At 36.9% G+C, this 20,518-nt stretch overlaps 1 protein-coding gene and 1 pseudogene across 2 annotated transcripts; both read left to right on the top strand.

Annotated features, from left to right (window-relative positions):
• The first annotated feature begins 1,333 nt into the window (after nt 1-1,333).
• Nucleotides 1,334-4,707, top strand: LOC143575263 (LEAF RUST 10 DISEASE-RESISTANCE LOCUS RECEPTOR-LIKE PROTEIN KINASE-like 1.1; annotated as a pseudogene). The gene is made up of 3 exons (XR_013142732.1): nt 1,334-2,698; nt 2,922-3,158; nt 3,248-4,707. The product of XR_013142732.1 is annotated as an LEAF RUST 10 DISEASE-RESISTANCE LOCUS RECEPTOR-LIKE PROTEIN KINASE-like 1.1 (transcript).
• Nucleotides 4,708-10,960: 6,253 nt separating this feature from the next.
• On the top strand, nt 10,961-14,433 carry LOC143575262 (LEAF RUST 10 DISEASE-RESISTANCE LOCUS RECEPTOR-LIKE PROTEIN KINASE-like 1.1). The gene is made up of 3 exons (XM_077059680.1): nt 10,961-12,215; nt 12,937-13,173; nt 13,248-14,433. Exons 1-3 carry the CDS (start codon nt 11,486-11,488, stop codon nt 14,240-14,242), a joined length of 1,962 nt encoding a protein of 653 aa, XP_076915795.1. The 5' UTR covers nt 10,961-11,485; the 3' UTR covers nt 14,243-14,433.
• The last annotated feature ends 6,085 nt before the right edge of the window (nt 14,434-20,518 follow it).

Below are 20,518 nucleotides of genomic sequence, written 5' to 3'. Positions count from 1 at the left end.
CAGACATACTTGCTTATCTGACTGATCTACTTGCTAATAAGATTTTCTTTCTTCAAGATCGGACTCTTGATCGCCTTTCCACCTTCTTTCAAGAATCGATTTCGTGATTACCTTCTTTCTTACATCAAGAAACTTGTTCTTGACTCACCTTCTTCGAGAAATGATTTCACATTTACCTTCTTACTTTCCTTCTCTCCTTTTAAATTCATCAAGAAAAGCGTTCTTGATTACCCACTCGACCTTCTTTATGTGTATACTCGTCGGGAAAACACACCTACCTGACTTCTTTTTTTTCTTTCGTGATCACAAACTGAGATCACCTTCTTGACGCTCATTTCTCACTGATCACAAAAATTGTGACCAACCTTACTTTCTTCTTGCTTTATTAATTCAAATCCAAGCGGGGACTTTATCTCCACAAAACAACCCGATTCGTTCTTATATCAAAACCTTTTTGACTTTCTTCACATGCTAACTTGCTTGCTTTATTTAATTCTCTCCATGGATCTTAGTAGTAACCACCATTCATTAATTGATTACTTGTTTCAAAAGAAAAACTCACTACTACGTAGCTTTTTTTTCTTCCTCTCGACTTTTATACCACATAATAACAACCGAAATTGTTGCCAACAGTTGCAACCAAAACTGCTTCACACAAACACCTTCTTTTCAGACACTCTTATTTCTTTCTGTCTTCTCTATTTTTTTCTTTTATCTCGGTGGACTTCAACATGGAAATATATTGGACCCACTCGCTTTCTTAGTTCACCACCATGCCTTACATGTTTGTTTATTTCACCTTTTATGTGGAGCTTAAGAAATAATTGAGGAGCTTGTATGCATACTTACCTGCTTCAATCTTTCCATGAAATTACATAATCACAACGATGCTCCTAATTAATTCTACTCCTTGCCTTCTCTTCTTAGCCCGCACCACAGCTAACGGGGCTGCACCCATTTCTCATAAACGACTCTCAAAATTGCTTTCTTGTCAAACCGATCTGATACCAGTTGTTGAAAATCAGGCCCAAGAACAAAATATTTGATCTCAACAAAGATCGACTCATTCTCTATTTTATTATAATTCTTGACTCTTACAAATAAAATAAACCCTAACCATCTATTTATAGTTTTATACTAAACTAATAACTTGCAAAACAAGACAACTCATTCTAGGAAACTAAATACCTAGTTTATTCTTATCATGCTAAATAAACATATCAAAATAAACTTACTAAAATTCTTTCACTTAGCCCCTTTAACTTTATTGATGAACCATTTCAAGATTAACTTTCAATACAAATTACGAAGGATAAATTAAAAAATGAAGCAACGGCCAATTAGGAGTCAAAGAGTCTTAAGTCTTGTTAGTTTGTCATCATTTAATACTAGTTCCACTCAACTTATTCAGAAGACTTCCAAGTCAACTGCTGGATTTCCAGTTTTTCGTAGCTAAAACACATTAATCAAGATTATTTTCATCTTAAATTTTCTTTTTTAGATGTGATGCAAATTTTGTAATATCTTGCATATACCCAATGCTTTTTAAGTCTGCTATTTCTTCTGGTGCAACGTTATACTAATTCTAAAGTTAGTAAAATAAAGTGTCAAGTATATTCGGTGTCTTTTTCTAAAATCTGATATTTATGATAAGTTGAGACGTGTTAAATGGAGCAACCGCATGAAACTTTCAAAGTGTGTCCTATTGACGTTTGAAATGGGTTTAAGAATGAATGGAGGAGAGGACATTTCTATTTTAATTCTTTTTTTTTTTGGAATGGATAATGAAGTGTCAATGTGAAAGCTTATTAAAATGTCTTGAAATTTATGAAAAAAAATCGTAGAGGTAGAAATCATGAACAGAGACGTATATAATGCAACAATGGAGTCTCAATAATGCAGGTGATAAATTGGGTACTCCACTGATATCTTCCGCCAGAATTTGTGATGATTCTTGTCTTCCTTTTCATGTCAGTTATATTCTCTTGTCACCCCGCTATAACCAATAACCTTTCTATGCCTATCTGCCAAAAAAGTTTCAGCTGTCCAACTAACACCCCATTCAAGTACCCATTTTACAATGTCACCGACACGCGATGTGGGTTGATCAAGGTCAACTGTGCACCATTAGGTGAAGAGATGAAATTCGGAGGAAGGTCGTATAAGATTTTTAATTATTTAGATTTTGAACATAATTCTAGTTCTTTACTCATATGGAGCGAAACATTTATGCGACTTGTGGAAAATAAAAGCTGTGAGGCTCTAATGGATAATTTCACTTCTCCATTTTCTAGCCCTCATTTGTATTCCGTTTCAATATTTCCCAACATCACTCTCTTCAAATGCACAAAAGATCTCACCTATTTTAAGCAACATAAATACAATAGCTACAACAAATGCAAAGATCATAACTTCTACTATAACTACTTGAATGAAATAGTTCCAAGCGACCTCCCACCTACGTGTCATGTAGTGCACCTACCTATGAAACATCCAAGCCCTGAACTTGATAAAACCAACATATTTTCTCTTCTGTCTTCTATTACCATTATTACCTCTAACTTGTCATATTCCTGTAGCGAGTGTCAGAAAAAAGGCCTGGTGTGTAATGCTGTAAATAGGCATGTTCAGTGTATAGACGTCAAATGGGGTATTTACGCTTCCCTTTCCTTCTTCCCTGATTTTCACTATATTATGGGTACACAGGAATGACATGTCTAATATAATTTTGATTATTTTTCTTGCCCTATAATATATACTTTTGTTGTTTGGATGTCACAGCAAAACCAGGCATAAAAAAAAGGGACAAGACCATTAAGGCTGTAGGTAATATGCCTCTTTAATCATATGAATTAACAGTGAATACATATATTATTGTAGGAATTCGCACCTGAATGTGTCGCATTTTTTTTTCGTTTCAGTTATCACGGGACCAGTCGTAATCATCATTCTATCTTTGATCATCTTTATAATCTGGCGTAAGTGCAAGAACAACCCTTTTTCCTATGTCTCATCAAAAAGCAAATCTCCAAACCTTGCAGATATAAGCCTCTCCAATGGTGTCTCTGTTTTCTCCTAAAAGGAGCTTGAAGATGCCACCGAAAATTTCGACCCATCTCATGAACTAGGGGATGGAGGTTTCGGAGCAGTTTATTATGGTGAGAACTTGATTGCACAAACAAAAATGTCATTACTTATTCAACTTTCACATGAATCCTCAACATGATTTTCCATCCCTCTGAACAAGTTAAACTCAAAGATGGGCGAGACGTTGCGGTGAAGAAACTTCATGAGCACAACTATAATCGAGTCCAAAAATTCCGAAATGAGGTTGAAATCCTCACCAAATTAAGGCACCCAAATCTTGTCGTTCTCTATGGTTGCACCTCTAGACAAAGCCATGAGCTTCTACTTGTTTATGAGTATGTTCCAAATGGCACTGTTGCAGATCATCTCCATGGAGAACAAGCAAATCCATACCTGCTAAAGTGGCCAATACGTATGAACATTGCCATTGAAACCGCCAGTGCACTAGTGTATCTACACGCTTCAGAAATCATACACCGAGATGTAAAGACGACCAACATCCTTCTTGACAACAATTTCGACGTCAAGGTAGCAGATTTTGGTCTCTCAAGGCTCATATCAAATAATGTCTCTCATGTGTCTACAGCTCCTCAAGGAACCCCAGGATATCTGGATCCACAATATCACCAACGCTATCAGTTAACAGATAAAAGTGATGTTTATAGCTTTGGGGTAGTCCTAATTGAACTAATATCATCAATGGTAGCTGTTGATTTAAACCGGTCTCAAGATGAGATTGGTTTGGCTAACTTCGCTCTAAATAGAATCCAAAGATGTGCAATTGATGAATTAATTGACCCGGTATTAGGATCAGATATGAATGCTGAAATTATGAACATGATCACATTAGTAGCAGAATTGGCTTTCAGGTGTCTACAGTATGATTCAGATATGAGACCTACAATGAATGAGGTGCTGGATGGGTTGATGGATATTCATTCCATGGGTAGAATAGACGCTTACGACGGTAGCAGAGACCTGCAAACCGTGAATGTGCAGGCTTTGACTGCAACCGATGATGCAGTAGTTTTGTTGAAAGATTTCTTGCCTTTGCCACACTCTGTAGCTAGTGAATGGAAAAGCAATAACAGCGCATCAACAAAACTAAGCAATAATGGAGATAAATTTTCTTTCACAAATGATATCGATACAAAAACGCATTGGGAACAAGGATGACATGAGAGCTTCCCGCTTTCTTTTTATTGCTAAATATCATGAATGTAGCCATTAAACACGAAATATATTGGATCATATATCTGTATCTTACTTTTGTTTTTTTGTGAATGCAAAATATATGTATAACACCATTACTTATAATATTTTTTTCGCAAGATATACGTATAACCAAAGGTGTTTTGTGTGCTATAAATAATGAAAGCTGGAGAGCTTGCTTTATGTTTTGAGCTCATTTGTTTTAGTTAGAGCTCAATAAAAACTCTTCTTGAACAAGCTTAGACCACGCACAAGCTCAATAAAAAACTTGACTCATTTCAAGTGAGTCTAGGCCATTTACCTGAAAACGTTTTTTTATAGAATTTTCCACAATAGCATTTCATCCTCGATATGAGATTAATTATACCATTCATAATAGTTATAACAAATATACATACATATACATGTTCTCTAGTTTTTCTTTTCTTCATTATTTACATTTAATCGTTAATTGAATGTCAGGTGGTTAAATTCATATGTGATGTGGGCCCAAGTATTGAAGAACGGGCTATTATGTATTTTGAGGCCCAAGATCACGCAACAAAAAGTGGCCCACGGAAACGGGCATAACTTGGCCACGAAGCTCCGTTTTAGGCCTATTACCAGTCAAATCGAAGCTTGAGACAAGGAGCACATTGTGGCAAACCGTCTAAGGCCCCTGTCCGAAGCCCAGAAACGACTCCTAAATAAAGTTATGGGTCATTTTATGTTTTTTTTGTAAGTTTTATGTTTTTGTTTTTGGGTTTGTGTTTAGCCCATGGCCCATTTCGTATTTGAAACCCTATTTATATTTTGTTTATGTAATATGGATGGTCATAATTGAATTTGATAATAATTACTTTTTTCTCTTCATTTTCCCCTAGACCTTTGGGTGAGATTTGGTAGTTTTGTGAAGTTCTTCACGGGTATTCTTAGAATCAACGTGAATCGATCTTCGTTATCGTTTCACCGCTGCATCAGATGGTATCAAAGCCGAATTCCTGGCTTAAAAATGCCTCCAATGAGACAATAGAGACCGCTCGATGAGGTTTACGAACGAGAGTTGGAACAACGATTTATGGCGCGGGTGGAGCAACGATTGGATCAAGGGGTCGATAAAATCACTGATCGAATGACTGACTTGATGAATCGTAGAAGGTCGGCCCCAGAAAACAGGGAGTTTGATAATCCGTTTTTTGGTAATGATGGTTCGTCTTCCGAAGAAGGTTACGAGAGGGGACCAAGAGAAGAACGTGGAGATGGAAACCGACGTTGGGATGTTGGGATCCGTACTGATATCCCAGAATTTGATGGGACTAGTTTGGATCCGGAAGGGTTCATCGATTGGTTGGTTATTGTAGAAGAGGTGTTTGAGTTCCGAGAGGTCCCTGAAAATAAGCGGGTCTCTTTGATCGCTACCAGGCTACGTGGGAGGGCGTCAGCATGGTGGCAACAATTGAAGATGACACAAAATAGACTCGGAAAGTCACGGATCGTGACGTGGGCCAAGATGAGAAAGTGTTTCCGGGATACCTTTTTACCTCACAACTTTCAACGGTTGATGTACCAACGTTTTGTAGAATCTGAAGCAGGGATCCGGATCGGTTAATGACTATACGACCGAGTTTTATCATTAGGTTGCTCGTAATGATATTCAAGAAACCGATGAACAACTCGTTGCTCGGTATATTGGGGGTTTAAGGGTTCAGATCATGGACTCTGTAAATCTTTTTGATCCATAACAGTCGCCAAGGAGCACCAACGGGCGTTGGCTTTTGAAAAACAAAACCGTCGGGTGGGCGGTTCGTATTTACCAGCCCCTGCTGAAGGAAATTCGGGGTCGGGTAGTGGAGGACCTCGTGTCGTGAGTCAGCAGAGGTCGGGGGCCAACAACACTGGGTCGACTTCTAAGGGGGCTAGTAGTAGCAGGGTGAAGTGTTTTAAATGTGGTGAGACTGGTCATTGGCAAGTTGACTGTAAACAGGCGGGTAAGAGGCATTTGTTTGTTGAATCTGATGATTAACAATATGAAGAATATGAAAAAGGCCCCAAAGTTTGTGACCGGTGATGTGGGGGTGAACTTGGTGGTTAGGCATCCTTGCAATACACCAAAGGCTGATGGAGACGGATGGCTTAAGCATAACATCTTCCACTCCACATGTACCATTCTGGGGAAGGTTTGCACGTTTGTTATCGATTCTGGAAGTTGTGACAATCTGATTTCTGAAGAGGCAGTCCAAAAGTTAGCCTTGAAGACGGAGAGTCACCACAAGCCTTATAAGCTTCAATGGCTTAAAAAGGGGGGAGAGGTAACGGTCTCAAAAAAAGCCCTTGTTTCTTTTTCTATCGAAACCACATATAAAGATGATGTTGTGTGTGATGTGGTTCCTATGGATGCGTGTCACTTGTTGTTGGGTAGACCTTGGGAGTATGATCGAAGTGTAGAGCATGACGGACTGTCGAATTCTATAGCTTCATGTTTGGTGGGGTAAAGATAACGCTTGTTCCTAGCAAGCCCAAGCAGCTAGCCACAAAGCAGTCGAGTAACCTGTTGACCATTAGTCCGTTTGAAGATGAGTTGGTGGAGGCAGACAATGTGTTTGTTTTGATAGGGAAACCGGTGCCTGAGAAAGTTGAGATTCTTGAAGCTATGATTCCTTTACTTTAGGAATTTTTTGATGTTTTCCCTGATGACTTGCCGGATGGGCTGCTACCTTTGCGTGACATCCAACATCATATTGATTTGGAGTCTGGTTCACAATTGCCCAATAGGCCACATTACAGGATGAGCCCGAGAGAGCATGAATAGTTGCGTAGACAGGTTGAAGAGTTGATTTCTAAGGGTCATGTTCGTGAAAGTATGAGCCCTTGTGCTGTTCCTGCTTTGTTAACTCCAAAGAAGGATGGTACCTGGTGGATGTGTGTCGATAGTCGAGCCATCAACAAGATTACTGGGAGGTACAGGTTTCTTATTCCTCGACTTGATGATTTGCTTGACCAGATTAGTGGTGCCACTATTTTCACAAAGTTGGATTTGAAGAGTGGTTATTATTAGATTCGTCTTAGACCTGGGGATGAGTGGAAAATAGCCTTCAAGACTCGTTAAGGGTTGTATGAGTGGTTGGTGATGCCTTTTGGTTTATCAAACGCACCTAGTACTTTTATGCGTGTGATGAATCAGTTGCTCAGGCCTTTTATTAGGAAGTTTGTGGTGGTATATTTTGATGATATTCTTATTTATAGTGCTTCTTTCAGTGAGCATGTTGTGCATGTCAAGAAGGTTTTAGCCTTACTCCGCAGAGACAGTTTCTATGCAGCAACAAAGAAATGTGTGTTCATGACCCCTATAGTTTTGTTCTTAGGGTATGTTATTTCAGGTAATGGGATACAAGTGGATGAATCTAAAGTTGCAGCTGTTCAAAGTGGCCAACTCCTACCACCATTACTGAAGTCCGCAGTTTTCATGGGCTTGCTTCTTTTTATAGGCGGTTCATCCCACAGTTCAGTTCCATTATGGCTCCTATGACAGATTGCATGAAGGGAAAGATGTTTGTATGGACAGAGGGAGCAGAGTTAGCTTTTCAGGTTATCAAGGAAAAGCTTACTACCGCACCAATTCTGGTATTGCCTAACTTTTCACAAGTTTTTGAACTTCATACTGATGCCTCGAAGGTTGGGATTGGCGGGGTCCTTAGTCAAGGGGGGTCGACCATTTGCTTATTTTAGTGAGAAGTTAACAGGGGCAAAGTTGAGATATGGTACTTATGACCTGAAGTTTTATGCAGTGGTCCAAGCTGTGAAGCATTGGTGTCACTATTTGTTTCATAAAGAGTTTGTTTTATTCACTGATCATAATTCTCTAAGGCATATTCGCACGCAAGACAAGATATCTCATAAGCAAGGGCGTTGGTTAGTTTTTCTTAAAAAGTTTACTTTTGTGGTCAAACACAAAACTGGTGTTTTAAACCGTGTTGCTGATGCCTTGAGTAGGAGGGGAAATCTGCTTGTTTCCGTGAGAATCAATGTGCTGGGGTTGGATGTTATTCGTGAGCAGTTTACCACTGACCTGTATTTTTCAATTTTGTTGCAGGATGTGAAAGCGGGTCAGAAGTCAGACTTTCTTTGCATGAAGGGTTTTTGTTCAAAGGGAATCAACTATGTATTCCTTACTCCAGTCTTCGGTTGAAAATTATTCAGGAGTTACATGGGGAGGGTCATGTTGGTCGTGACCGTACTTTACATTTGGTGCAGTCTTCCTACTTCTGGCCTACTATGAGGAAATAGGTAGATCGTTAGGTTAAAAGGTGTCGAAATTCCAAGTCTCAAAGGGCACGACTACTAATGCGGGTCTTTATATGCCTTTATCGGTCCCTTCACAGCCTTGGAATGATATTAGTATGGATTTTGTGTTGGGGTTGCCACAGACTCAGAGGGGAAACCATTCGATCTTTGTTGTGGTTGATCGGTTTTCTAAGATGGTGCACTTCATTCCTTGCAAGAAGACGACCGATGCATTTAATGTGGCTCAGTTATTCTTTCGGGATGTCTATCGTTTGCATGGTTTACCATCTTCTATTGTTTCTGATCGGGACACTCGTTTCTTGAGTCATTTTTGCCGCAGCCTGTGGAAGATGGTGAACACTCAGCTTAACTTCAGTAGTGCCTACCACCCTAAAACGGAGGTTGTTAATCGGTCCCTTGGAAATTTTTTACGTTGTCTTGGGGGTGATCATGTGAAGTCTTGGGAACAAAAGCTATGTCAAGCTGAGTTTGCTCATAATCATGCTATCAATCGAAGTACCGGGTTTAGTCCTTTTCAAGTGGTTTATTCTGCTCAGCCACGGGGACCCCTTGATCTGATGTCACTTCTTGTTCCTGGTTCTGTACCCAAGAAGGTGAAAGATTTTGTTGAGGGGCTACATGAAATTCATAAAGATGTGCATGGCAACCTGGTTCGAGCCAATTCAAAGTATAAGCAGGCTGCTGATCAAAAGTGAAGACATGTTGAATTTGAAGAAGGTGATTTTGTCTGGGCTGTTATGACAAAAGATCGTTTTTCTATTGGGGAATATAACAAATTATCGGCTAAGAAGATTGGACCCGTGGAAATTGTGGAGAAGATAAACTCAAATGCTTATCGTCTAAAGAAGCCGAGTCACGTTCGTTGTTCTGATGTGTTTAATGTGAAGCATTTACTACCTTATTACGGGAACACTTCTAATGATGAAGATGCTACAGATTCGAGGTCGAATTTTTTCTATCCAAGGGGAATGATGTGGGCCCAAGTATTGAAGACCGAGCTATTATGTATTTGGAGGCCCAAGATCGCGCAACAAAAGGTGGCCCACGAAAACGGGCATAACTTGGCCCACGAAGCTCCGTTTTAGGCCTATTACCAGTCAAATCGAAGCTTGAGACGAAGAGCACATTATGGCAAACCTCCTACCCGAAGCCCAGAAACGACACCTAAATAAAGTTATGGGCCATTTTATGTTTTTTTTTTGTCAGTTTTATGTTTTTGTTTTTAGGTTTGTGTTTGGCCCATGACCCATTTTAGGCCCATGTCGTATTTGAAACTCTATTTATATTATGTTGATGTAATCTGGATGGTCAGAATTGAATTTGATAATAATTACTTTTTTCTCTACATTTTCCCCTAGACCTTTGTGTGGGACTTGGGAGTTTTGTGAAATTCTTCACGGGTACTCTTAGAATCAACGTGAATCGATCTTCGTTATCGTTTCACCGCTGCATCAATACGGGTAAGGGAAAGAGAATTGAACACATTTTAAACCATTACGCTAGAGCACATTGATATTCAATTTGACAAAATACAACCACAAGTTTACGCTTGATTTTTTTTAATTAGTGAAGTTTTTAATTTCACTTGTTTAAGGATTGTTTATTTTGGATCATATGGACGTTTATTATGTGTGTTAATTTTGAAGATGATAAATTTGCTTGAATTTTTGCATGTATATATTTATTAGTTTTGCTATATCAGATACTGCAAACCCGATTAACCCGTGCTCAGATACTCACTAGTATGAAACTGGATCAATAACACTCTCATAATCTTGATCATATATGCAAGCTGAGTGAGTATTTTTACAAAAAGAAAAAAAGAAAAAAAAAAGAAATAGAGAGCAATATTGCTCTAAAAAAAATGAAATGTTGTTTCTGTTGACTTTTCAAGTTATCTTCTTACATTGAAAGAAAGCAATACCTGTTTGTTAATTCAAAATATTATTATTTCTAAATTGCTTGAAAGGTTGAAACTAAGCTACTCCCATATTCTATTAAAAATAATAATATAATAGAGATCAATACTTTAAACCACTTCATTGTTGTTGCGCCAAGATTAACTTGCACATTGCTCTCTTAAGGTTAAATATTTTTGTTCCTTAAGTAAATTTCCTTTTGGACTAGTGGTTGTGGCGTTTCAAAGAAAGGCAAGGATGATAACTCATAAATTGAGCAATGATTGAATCAAGTCTTGTTAATTTGTTTTTAGTCGGATTGGGTTTGCTATCTAAAAGGGGGTTGCGGCGCAGCTTGTTGCCCGCTTACCTGCCACTTCATTGTAAATCGTTTGGATGTTTTTATGAAGTCACATAATTGGTATGTTTGGATGCATATATACACTAGTTTCTTTCAATTTGCTTTGAACAATTCAAAAACCTCAAATCAACTACTGGGTGTCCAATTTTTTATGTGATATATATATCTTCTAATTGTTATGCAAAACTTTATAGTATTTTTCATATACATAATGCTGTTGCCTGTTAAGTGTTAACTCAATGCATTTTCTGCCTGTCTTTTTCTTATATTGTTGTCCAAACTCTACCTGTCTTTTTCTTAAATTTTTAAAGTTGTGGCGTATGGATCTTTCCAGGTGTGTCCTATTAGCGTGTGAAAGGGGTTAAGGATGAAAAGAGGACAAGAATAGATTAACCAAAGTCTTGAATGTCTTAATCAATATAAGAAAATATGACCAAAGTGATGGAATTTCTATTGTTTTTAGCATAGAAAATGGGGTCGATCAAGTTGACTTAATCAATGTGAAAACATAAGTCTAGAAATTTATGTAAAAAATATATAGCAGTAGAAAATATGAGGACTGACGTATATAATACAATAACTGAGTCTCAAGAATGCAGGTGGTAACTTGGGTAGTTCTCTAATCTCTTCTATTAGAATTTGAAATATGACTCGAATATTCTTTTTCATGTATGTTATGTTCTCTTGTCTACCACCCCTTCACTCTACTACAAACAGAAACAATTCTATGCCTATCTGCCCAAAAGGTTTCAGTTGTCCAGAATTGACCTCGTTCAAGTACCCGTTTTACAACGTCACAGACACACGATGTGGGTTGATCAAGGTCCACTGTACTTCTAAAGGTGGAGAGATTCAAATTGGAGGACAGCTGTATGAGATTGTTGACAAGTTTGAGACTGATAATATAGTCATCATCAGTAACAGAACATTTGAACATCTTGTGGAAAATAAAAGATGCGAGGCGCTTATGAATAATATCACTTCTCCAAGTCCAAGCCCTCTTTTATATTCCATTTCAGTATTTCCACTCATTACTCTCTTCAAATGCACAAAAAATCTCAATTATGCTCAACTAACTGATGCGTATTTTGAGAAACATAATTACAAGAGCTACAACAAATGCAATTATCACAATTTCTACTATAACTTCTTAAATGAAACAGTTCCAAGTGGCCTCCCACATACATGTCAAGTGGTGCATCTACCTGTGAAATTGTCAAGTACTCCAAGACTTGATGAGGCCAACATATTTTCTCTTCTCTCTCATGTCACGTCTATTGAATTTAAATTGTCACATTCTTGTCATATTTGTCACACAAAAGGCGGCCAGTGTCATAATGAAAATGGACATTTTCAGTGTTTAAACGCTAAAAAGGGTACTTACAGTTTCTCTTGTTCCGTATTATTTACTTTGGTTTTTTCGTTCCATTCCATCTGCAACCTTATGGGTTACTACTGGATCAGGGCTGGCTCTGAAAAGACGAAAAAAATTTTGAGGTCTAAGGCGAAATTTTTTTGGGCCTTAAGTAAAAGGAATATTTTTTGTTGGTTTAAACAATTTAATTTGAAGTTGACTTACTTAGTTATGATTTGAGTTGTGTAAAAAACATGTGTATATAAATAAACATAAAAATGTCTCAACTAAGACTAGAACTCATAACCTCTTTGTTAGATATCATACCTCTTTGCCACTAGACCAAGCTAGTGGTTATGAAATTATGTTGAAACATTGATTATACATAATCATTTTTCATAAAAGTACCTATATTTAAAAAAAAAAAAATCATTTCAGGCCTAGAGGGGTGTCGGGCATGTGGCCGTCGACTACCCGGCCACACCCCTAGGCCGGCCCTGTATTGGATATACACACACATATACACAAGTCTAGCGTAGTCTTCAAACTATTTATGTAAAACATTATAACTAATCTTTTATTATTTGAGTGCTGCAGAAACACATGGCAGAGAACACATAAAGATTTTGGGTAATATGCGTCTTTTATCCTATGCAACCATGCGTTATTATTGTATACATTATTGCACACATACGCACATACATTTAGAAATATGTACATTAACTTGTGTTTGCTTGTTCTAGTTATCGTTGGATCAGTCTTCATCCTCATTCTGTCTTTTGTCATCTTCATAGTCTGGCATCGGTGTAAGAACAACCCTTTTTCCTACGTCTCAGCAAAGAAGAAATCTCCAAACCTTGACGACATAAGTCTCTCCTGTGGTGTCTCTGTTTTCTCTTATAAGGAGCTTGAAGATGCCACTGAAAATTTCGACCCTTCTCGCAAACTTGGGGATGGAGGTTTTGGAGCCGTTTATTATGGTAAAACATGACTATTTAAATAAATTTTATTACTTGAAATCTCCCCTCCTGATCTTTCCATGTTTCTTAACAAGGCAAACTTCAAGACGGGCGAGAAGTTGCAGTGAAGAAACTTCACGAGCACAACTACAATCGAGTCGAACAGTTCAGAAATGAGGTTGAGATCCTCACCAAATTAAGGCATCCAAATCTTGTTGTTCTTTATGGTTGCACCTCTAGACAAAGCCGTGAACTTCTCCTCGTTTATGAGTACATTTCAAATGGCACTGTTGCAGATCACCTCCATGGAGAACAAGCAAATCCAGACATGCTAACATGGCCTATACGGATGAACATTGCCATTGAAACCGCCAGTGCACTGGAGTACCTTCACGCTTCTGAAATAATACACCGAGATGTAAAGACGACTAACATCCTCCTAGACAACAATTTCTGTGTCAAGGTGGCAGATTTTGGTCTCTCAAGGCTCATATCGAATAATGTCACTCATGTGTCAACAGCTCCTCAAGGAACCCCAGGATACGTGGACCCACAATATCACCAACACTATCAATTAACTGATAAGAGTGACGTTTACAGCTTTGGGGTGGTCTTGATTGAACTAATATCATCAAAGGTGGCAGTAGATTTAAACAGGTCTAAAGACGAGATTAGTTTGGCTAACCTGGCTTTAAAAAAAATTCAAAGATGTGCAATTGATGAAATAATTGATCCGGTTTTAGGATCCAGTATGAATCTTAAATTCATGAACATGATCACATTAGTAGCAGAATTGGCTTTCAGGTGTTTACAGTATGATTCAGATATGAGGCCTACAATGAATGAGGTGTTTGATGTGTTGATGGATATTCAAGCCGTGGATAGAATAGGCGCTTGTGACAATATCATAGACTTACAAACCATGAAGGTGTCGCCTTTTACTGAAACTAATGACAGGGTAGTTTTGTTGAAAGATTTCTTGCGTAGTCCCGTCTCAGTCGCTAGTGAATGGAAAAGTGATAACAGTGCATCAACTACACTAAGCAGCAAAGGAGACAGATTGTCAATGAAGAATGATACCAATACATAAATAACCCATGGGGGACAAGGATGAAATGAGAGCCTCTTTTTCTAAGCAAATCACGATCATGGCCATTAAGCATCAGATAAATTGGCCCGTGTATCTATTTTTCTCGTGTATCATACTTTATTACAGTTATTGCAAAATATATGTAAATACACCATTTCTTATCATATTTTCTCACGTATTCTAGCAACGGGATATATATAATGTACAATGAATAATATAACAGAAAGAGTTTTGTACACCATAAAGTAATGAAAGCTCGAGAGCTCGCTTTGTATTTCAAGCTCACTTGTTTTAGTTTGAACTCGTTAAAAACTCAATCTGAACAAGCTCACACCGTGAACGAGCTCAATAAAAGCTTGACTAGTTCTTAGTCTACGCCTTTTACCTGAAAACAGACTTAACGTGTCACAATTGTTATTGGGTTCTGCAAATCAAAACAATCAGGCATTTATTATCAATACACTGTATTAGAGCAGTTGTTTCATTCATAACACCCCAATAATTATATCATCTCATACTCATACACCGGAATTTTCTCTCGTTTTCTACTTTTCTTTTCTTTATTATTTGCTTTTCATCATGGAATGAGAGTATGTGTAGTAGGCCTGACTTATTCATCATACACACTACAAACGACAAATCTCTAATACGGATTCATTTCCTATTGATTTCAAGTAAAACAACAAACGCTTTATTCAATTATATGTGAAGTTTAGAAATAGAAGATCATCCAAGGATCTGTATTGTTCCAAAAGGCAATCAAACAAGAAAACCGATTATCAAAACAACAAAAGCTCTCATTTTTTTCTATAACAACTTTGGATCTCACTTGTCAATTCATGTTGTTTACATAAAAATATTAAAAAAATGGATTGAATGAAGCGTACCTGTGTGGCTGTGTTAATTTAGCCGCTTCATGAAGACAAGGAACATTGTAGGCCTGAATTTTCAATTGGTGGTGGGTCCTTTTATGCTGAATTGCTGATGGATAAGAAGGCCAGTGTTGCATTTTGATCTTAAAACGAGGGGGTGATAATCGTGTCGGGTTGACAGGTGATGGGTTTTGGGTTAGTGGGTTAGCATGTTAAGATTCTTCAATCCTAACCCAACTTATATTTTTATTCATGTCGGGCCGTGTCGACCCATTTAAATTCTTGTTGTGTTCGTGTTGCGTTTCGGGTCAACCCATTTTACGTTTATATACGAATATGAGTAATATCTATTAACTTAGTAATAAATTAAACAATTAATTATTGTTATTCATATAAAACATGTTATTACTTTGTAACAAATGTAATTATTTTTGTGTATTCATCTCTAATTCTTAGTTAACAAACTTATTGCCTGTTTGGTTGGAGGGTTTCAAGGGATTTGGAATTTGAATTCCATTGCTAGACCTGTTTAGTTGAGTATGAGAGATAAATGGAATTGAATTTAATTTCCAATCAAATTCATTATTCAATGGAATTGAGATTCCTTCCATATATCAAAGGATTTCAAGGGATTTCAAAGGAATGTTGGTGATTTATGCAAATAACCATAACAACCACCATCACCTACATTTTAACCGGCCACCACCACAATTTTCTCCGGCCACCGCCACCACCAACGTAATTACGACGAGATCTGAACCAATTCCGCCACATTCGTGTTTTTTCCGGCCAGATATAAACCATCACTATCATCAGTTTTGATTGCTAGTGGTGGTCGGAGATGGGGGTTCACGTTGGTGACCAGCGGTGGTGAGTAAGAGAGGACAGTGGTGGTTGTGATCGGCTTTGGTGGTCTATAGCTTCAACTAGAAACAGAAATCCCGATTATTTTTCTAAGGAGGTTGGTTGTATTTGCATTCCGATTCTTTCCAAATTATATATATATATATATACACTAATTGAGAGGTTTCTGGTATCTCACATTTTGTTACTGTTCTAGAGCTACTACTTTTGAAGCGTCTCTTACAAGTGGTTAATGCGTGTGGGTGTTGCCACGTAGTGTACTCTGATAACTGATTCACAATTGTCCTCATCTTCAATTTATCCTCAGCCTTCAAGATTCTCTTCCTGGCTTTGTTCTTCAACTTAACTGGCTAGGTGATTCAATTCATAAATTCTGCTTCGTTTTGTGTTGTTAATTGGTGTGTTCATTCATTTGATTTTCTCACACAAACTGTAAGCCCTAATTATTATCGGGAGAACAGAGAGAATAGCCGAGTAGTTGCCGTTCATAGGCACACATATGGCTTCTTTATCTCGCTTTTGATTTCTGTGACATTCGTGAAAAAATGAGGTATACAATATTCACTACGTAACAAGTAAACGATTAATCGGTTAATTCGTAGTGCTTAAACGAGTAACCGTCCGATACTGATTATGACCCATATATATACTGAGGGGTCATATACGAGTTATATATATATATATATATATATAGAGAGGCTAACGTATTTATATTTAGGCCCTAGTACGTTTAAAACCATTTAAACGAAAAATGTTTCGTTTATTGATACGCTATAAGTTTAAACGCAATCGTTAACATCAAAACGAGCATTGTAGCATCCTTCAAGCCGAAAAAGATTTATTAAACACTTATATAACATGTTCTAAGCAATCCGTGAAAATATTTTGGATTTTTACAACGAGTCAGAACGTTTTTCTTATTTTACAAAAATAAGCTGAAAAACACTCGTTTTCGCGCTATTTCTTAAACCCGAATTAATTTTCTTGCGAAAAACCGGACCCGAATTAAATTTTGGACCGACGTTTACGCGTGGCACGAAAACCAAGGCACCATTGGCCTAAAAGGAGGCCCAATGGGCCCTTATTGTTGGCGTACGCAAGATTGGGGGGAAACCCCTTTGATTAGCTTGTTAAATAAGCTAAGGTAAAATATATTTTTTTCATTACAAACCCCAAAGAACTCATTTCCCTGCTGATCTTCTTCATCATCCATACCAAACCCTTAAGGTAAACATCAAATTTCTTAAGATTTCATGCTTGATTAACCAAATTTAATCATGACAAATTAGGTCTTGATTAGTTTTAAACATGTTTAACCATTCAAAAACCATAAAAATCAAGTAAAATTATTTTTTGATGTTAAACATGTCTACAAAGCAGTATCATATAGATTTTTGGTCAAAAACGCAGATTAAAACATGAATATAACGTTTTTACGGTTTGAAAGTTCGGTTTGAAACCAAAACCGAAACCCTAGTTAACAAGGCTGTTCCATGGATGATTTATGCTTGTTTTGATGTTATATGATATGTAGATACTCTGAGTTTGCAACCCAAGACCCGGAGAGTCGTTTAAACTAGCAAAAATCACCGAAAACCGACAAGGTAATACCATATTACTCGTTTAGGGGCTGTTTGTGCTTCGATTGTGACGTGCTTGTTTTTAGCTTATGAAACTTTTCAGGGACATTTAGGATCATCTAAATGAGTCCCTGTTAAAATTTGGTAATTTTTCGATAAACAGAGAATATTTGGCGAATTTATTACCGTTTATTGGCGTTTATTCGGGTAAACTTCATGAAAAATTATGAAATTTGGTTTGGAACCCATAAATGTTATGTTAAGATCACTGGTAAATTTTGAGAACATTTTGGGATGTCTAAGTATTATTTGTGCAATTGTGTTTTAATCGAATTTTAATAGCCGAAAAACGCACAAAAATGCATTTTGGCCAAAGAGTTAGATTCTGGAGATTTTTCAGGGTCTATTTAATGATATTGAGATCACTTTGAAAAATTATCAGATTTTTCGGAGGTCGTTTGGTATAAACGGGCTATTTATTACTTAATTATAACACATTAAATGAAATTTTTTAAATAGATAACTAATCATAAAATTTCTGAAAATATTTTTATAAAATTCTCTATATTTTAATTTATTTTTACAAAAATTTCCATAATTTACATAGAAGTACATAATTAGTTATGATTAATCAAAGATTTAAATTATAATTGTTTTAACGAAACCTGCAGTTTTGTGTTTAACGGACTGACTGGTATGTCAAAATGTCAAAAGTGGTCAAATATCATATTTTTGCAAAAATTTGATAAAAATGAACTTTTTACAAGAATTCCGGACAATTCGGGTGAATTGTGCTTGTTTTGTATAATCAAATCAATAAGAAAACGGAAACGAACCTTGTGAACAATCCAGATACCGAAACTTCAAAATTCTTTCACAAATAAAATCATTTATTCAATCAATATATTTACTTAAGTTTGTGTGAACTGACCTAATCCCGAAACGCATAAACGATCAACTTGGCTAGGCTCGGAAAACGGTGAAACTGAGCCAAGTCTGATTTTGAACATTTCATAGTATACAACGTCACAATCTAAGACTATGGTCACGTTCTGGGCTTAACAGCTATACCCGGACTAGTTATACAACCCGATTTTGCTTAAACATTGTACTAGCATTAACAGTACGATACCGGTTATAGGATTCGAGCAATAACCGAGGCATATTACTTACTGACGTGTATTACCTGCTCAAACTACGATAAGGTGAGTTTCACGACCCCACTTTCTAAACTGTTTTACGAACTTTTGGGGTGGAAAGCATTTTTACATATACTTAAATACTTGAAAACGTGTGATGATGTGAAGTATCTAAGTACTAACACTTGAAAGTCCCCACAAACACAAGTGATTAACTTCGTGCCAGTGACGTGTGGATAGTACTATCGGTTTGACAAACCCAACTGACAGGGCCGGAGGGGTATGCCGGAATATGTTAACCCAGTTGCACATTGTCATTAAACTTGTTGTATTCTGCTATGTGGTGTTAGACATAGTACATACTTGGGGCAAAGTGGCTATTAAATGCCAACGGGAGTGCATGGGCAGGGGGTGGCCATGTGTTTTAGCTCGTTTCGGTTTCACTTGTGGCTTAGTATAAAAACATCATACACATACATACGTACATACTTACTTACTATGAACTTTACGAACTCGTATATTGGTTTTGTTCGTACTCGTGAAACTTGAAACTCACCAACTAGACTTTGTTGACCCGTTTTAACATACTTTTCAGGTGAGCCCAAGTTGGAATAATTTTCTTATGTGCTCGGTGCTAGAACAGAAGTGAATCGTTCATAGGCGCTAGCATATATATTAAAGAATAAGCAATCACGCGAACTGGTTATGTGATTTTCACTTAGTTTGTAAACTTAGTACCAACCGATGTATTATGATGTAAATTAGTTTGTTGAATTTCTTTATAAATAATGTGGTTGATACCAGTATTATCTGTTACATTCCCGTATTACGCTTCCGCTACTACCTAGTCGGGTGTGACAATTTCTCTCTCGTCCAAATCAAGGGAGCATAAAATTCCGTAAACAATCGTCGATTGGAGGTGTTTGTTTTTTAGACAAGCTAAGGTAAGGTAACCATATCATTTCTTCACTTCAATTTTAGGGCTTATATTTATATATAAATTGAAGCTCAAAATGACTGATTCTAGGGTTAATGTAGTTGTAATACTGTTAGAACATTAACTCTTGCTTTGAAAATTCAACAAACTTAAAACTTCTACTGAAGATAAGCAAGCCTGCAAACCAACACAAAGGAAAATAGACGACTCTAAGAGTATGATATTATATAATATTAGTAATTACTAAAATAAACTTTGTATCAATGGCTTAGGATAGTTACAAATATAGTATAAAAGTTCATGATTCTCTAATTGTACATTAAGTGTTTCTGTTGTGACAAGCACTTGCTGTATTCATTCTCAAATTCCTCAATTTATTCCACATAAATTTAATAAAATTTAATTCTTCATTCAAAAGTATTATAACCCAAAGCAGGTGGAATAGGTGATGGATTCTTGTAAAAAGTCAAAATCATAGTTAAGGGTAATCAGTAATAACTTTTATTGTCAACATTTCATGACATACAAGGAGCAGGATATTTTGCAGGCTAATGGAATTAGCTAAAGCCTACAAGATCAAATCAATGTTGTTTATTGTGGTTTCCTTCTTCCCAGGATTGACATTAGATTATTTTTACTGTGATAAATCTCAATAATCATTGAAATATGAGAATTTTGTGATCAGATTCTGATTTGTTTGTATACGCTTTTTTGGACTCGAACAGTTTGACCCGTTACCAACTCGAGCATTAATACATAACTAAAAAATTGATACTTATGATGTATCTTAGTTTCTATGATCTATGATCTATGAACATGTAAGTTAACAACATACTAATCACGTTGGCTGTGTAAATTTTTTGTATTTAATAATGGGAAAAAAA

This window comes from Bidens hawaiensis, unplaced genomic scaffold (assembly GCF_021521415.1).
Source record: "Bidens hawaiensis isolate Kalapana, Puna unplaced genomic scaffold, B.hawaiensis_p1.1 tig00027327_1, whole genome shotgun sequence".
In the NCBI taxonomy this organism is placed as follows: Eukaryota; Viridiplantae; Streptophyta; class Magnoliopsida; order Asterales; family Asteraceae; genus Bidens; species Bidens hawaiensis.
This window is presented reverse-complemented; position numbering and strand designations above follow the sequence as displayed.

Bases quoted from the DNA above. Each gene is read 5' to 3' on its own strand.
- LOC143575262 (XM_077059680.1), top strand. From the start codon at position 11,486: ATGACTCGAATATTCTTTTTCATGTATGTTATGTTCTCTTGTCTACCA. The intron at 12,216-12,936 runs GTACTTACAGTT...TGCTTGTTCTAG, and splicing joins GTGTTTAAACGCTAAAAAGG to TTATCGTTGGATCAGTCTTC. The intron at 13,174-13,247 runs GTAAAACATGAC...TTTCTTAACAAG, and splicing joins TTTTGGAGCCGTTTATTATG to GCAAACTTCAAGACGGGCGA.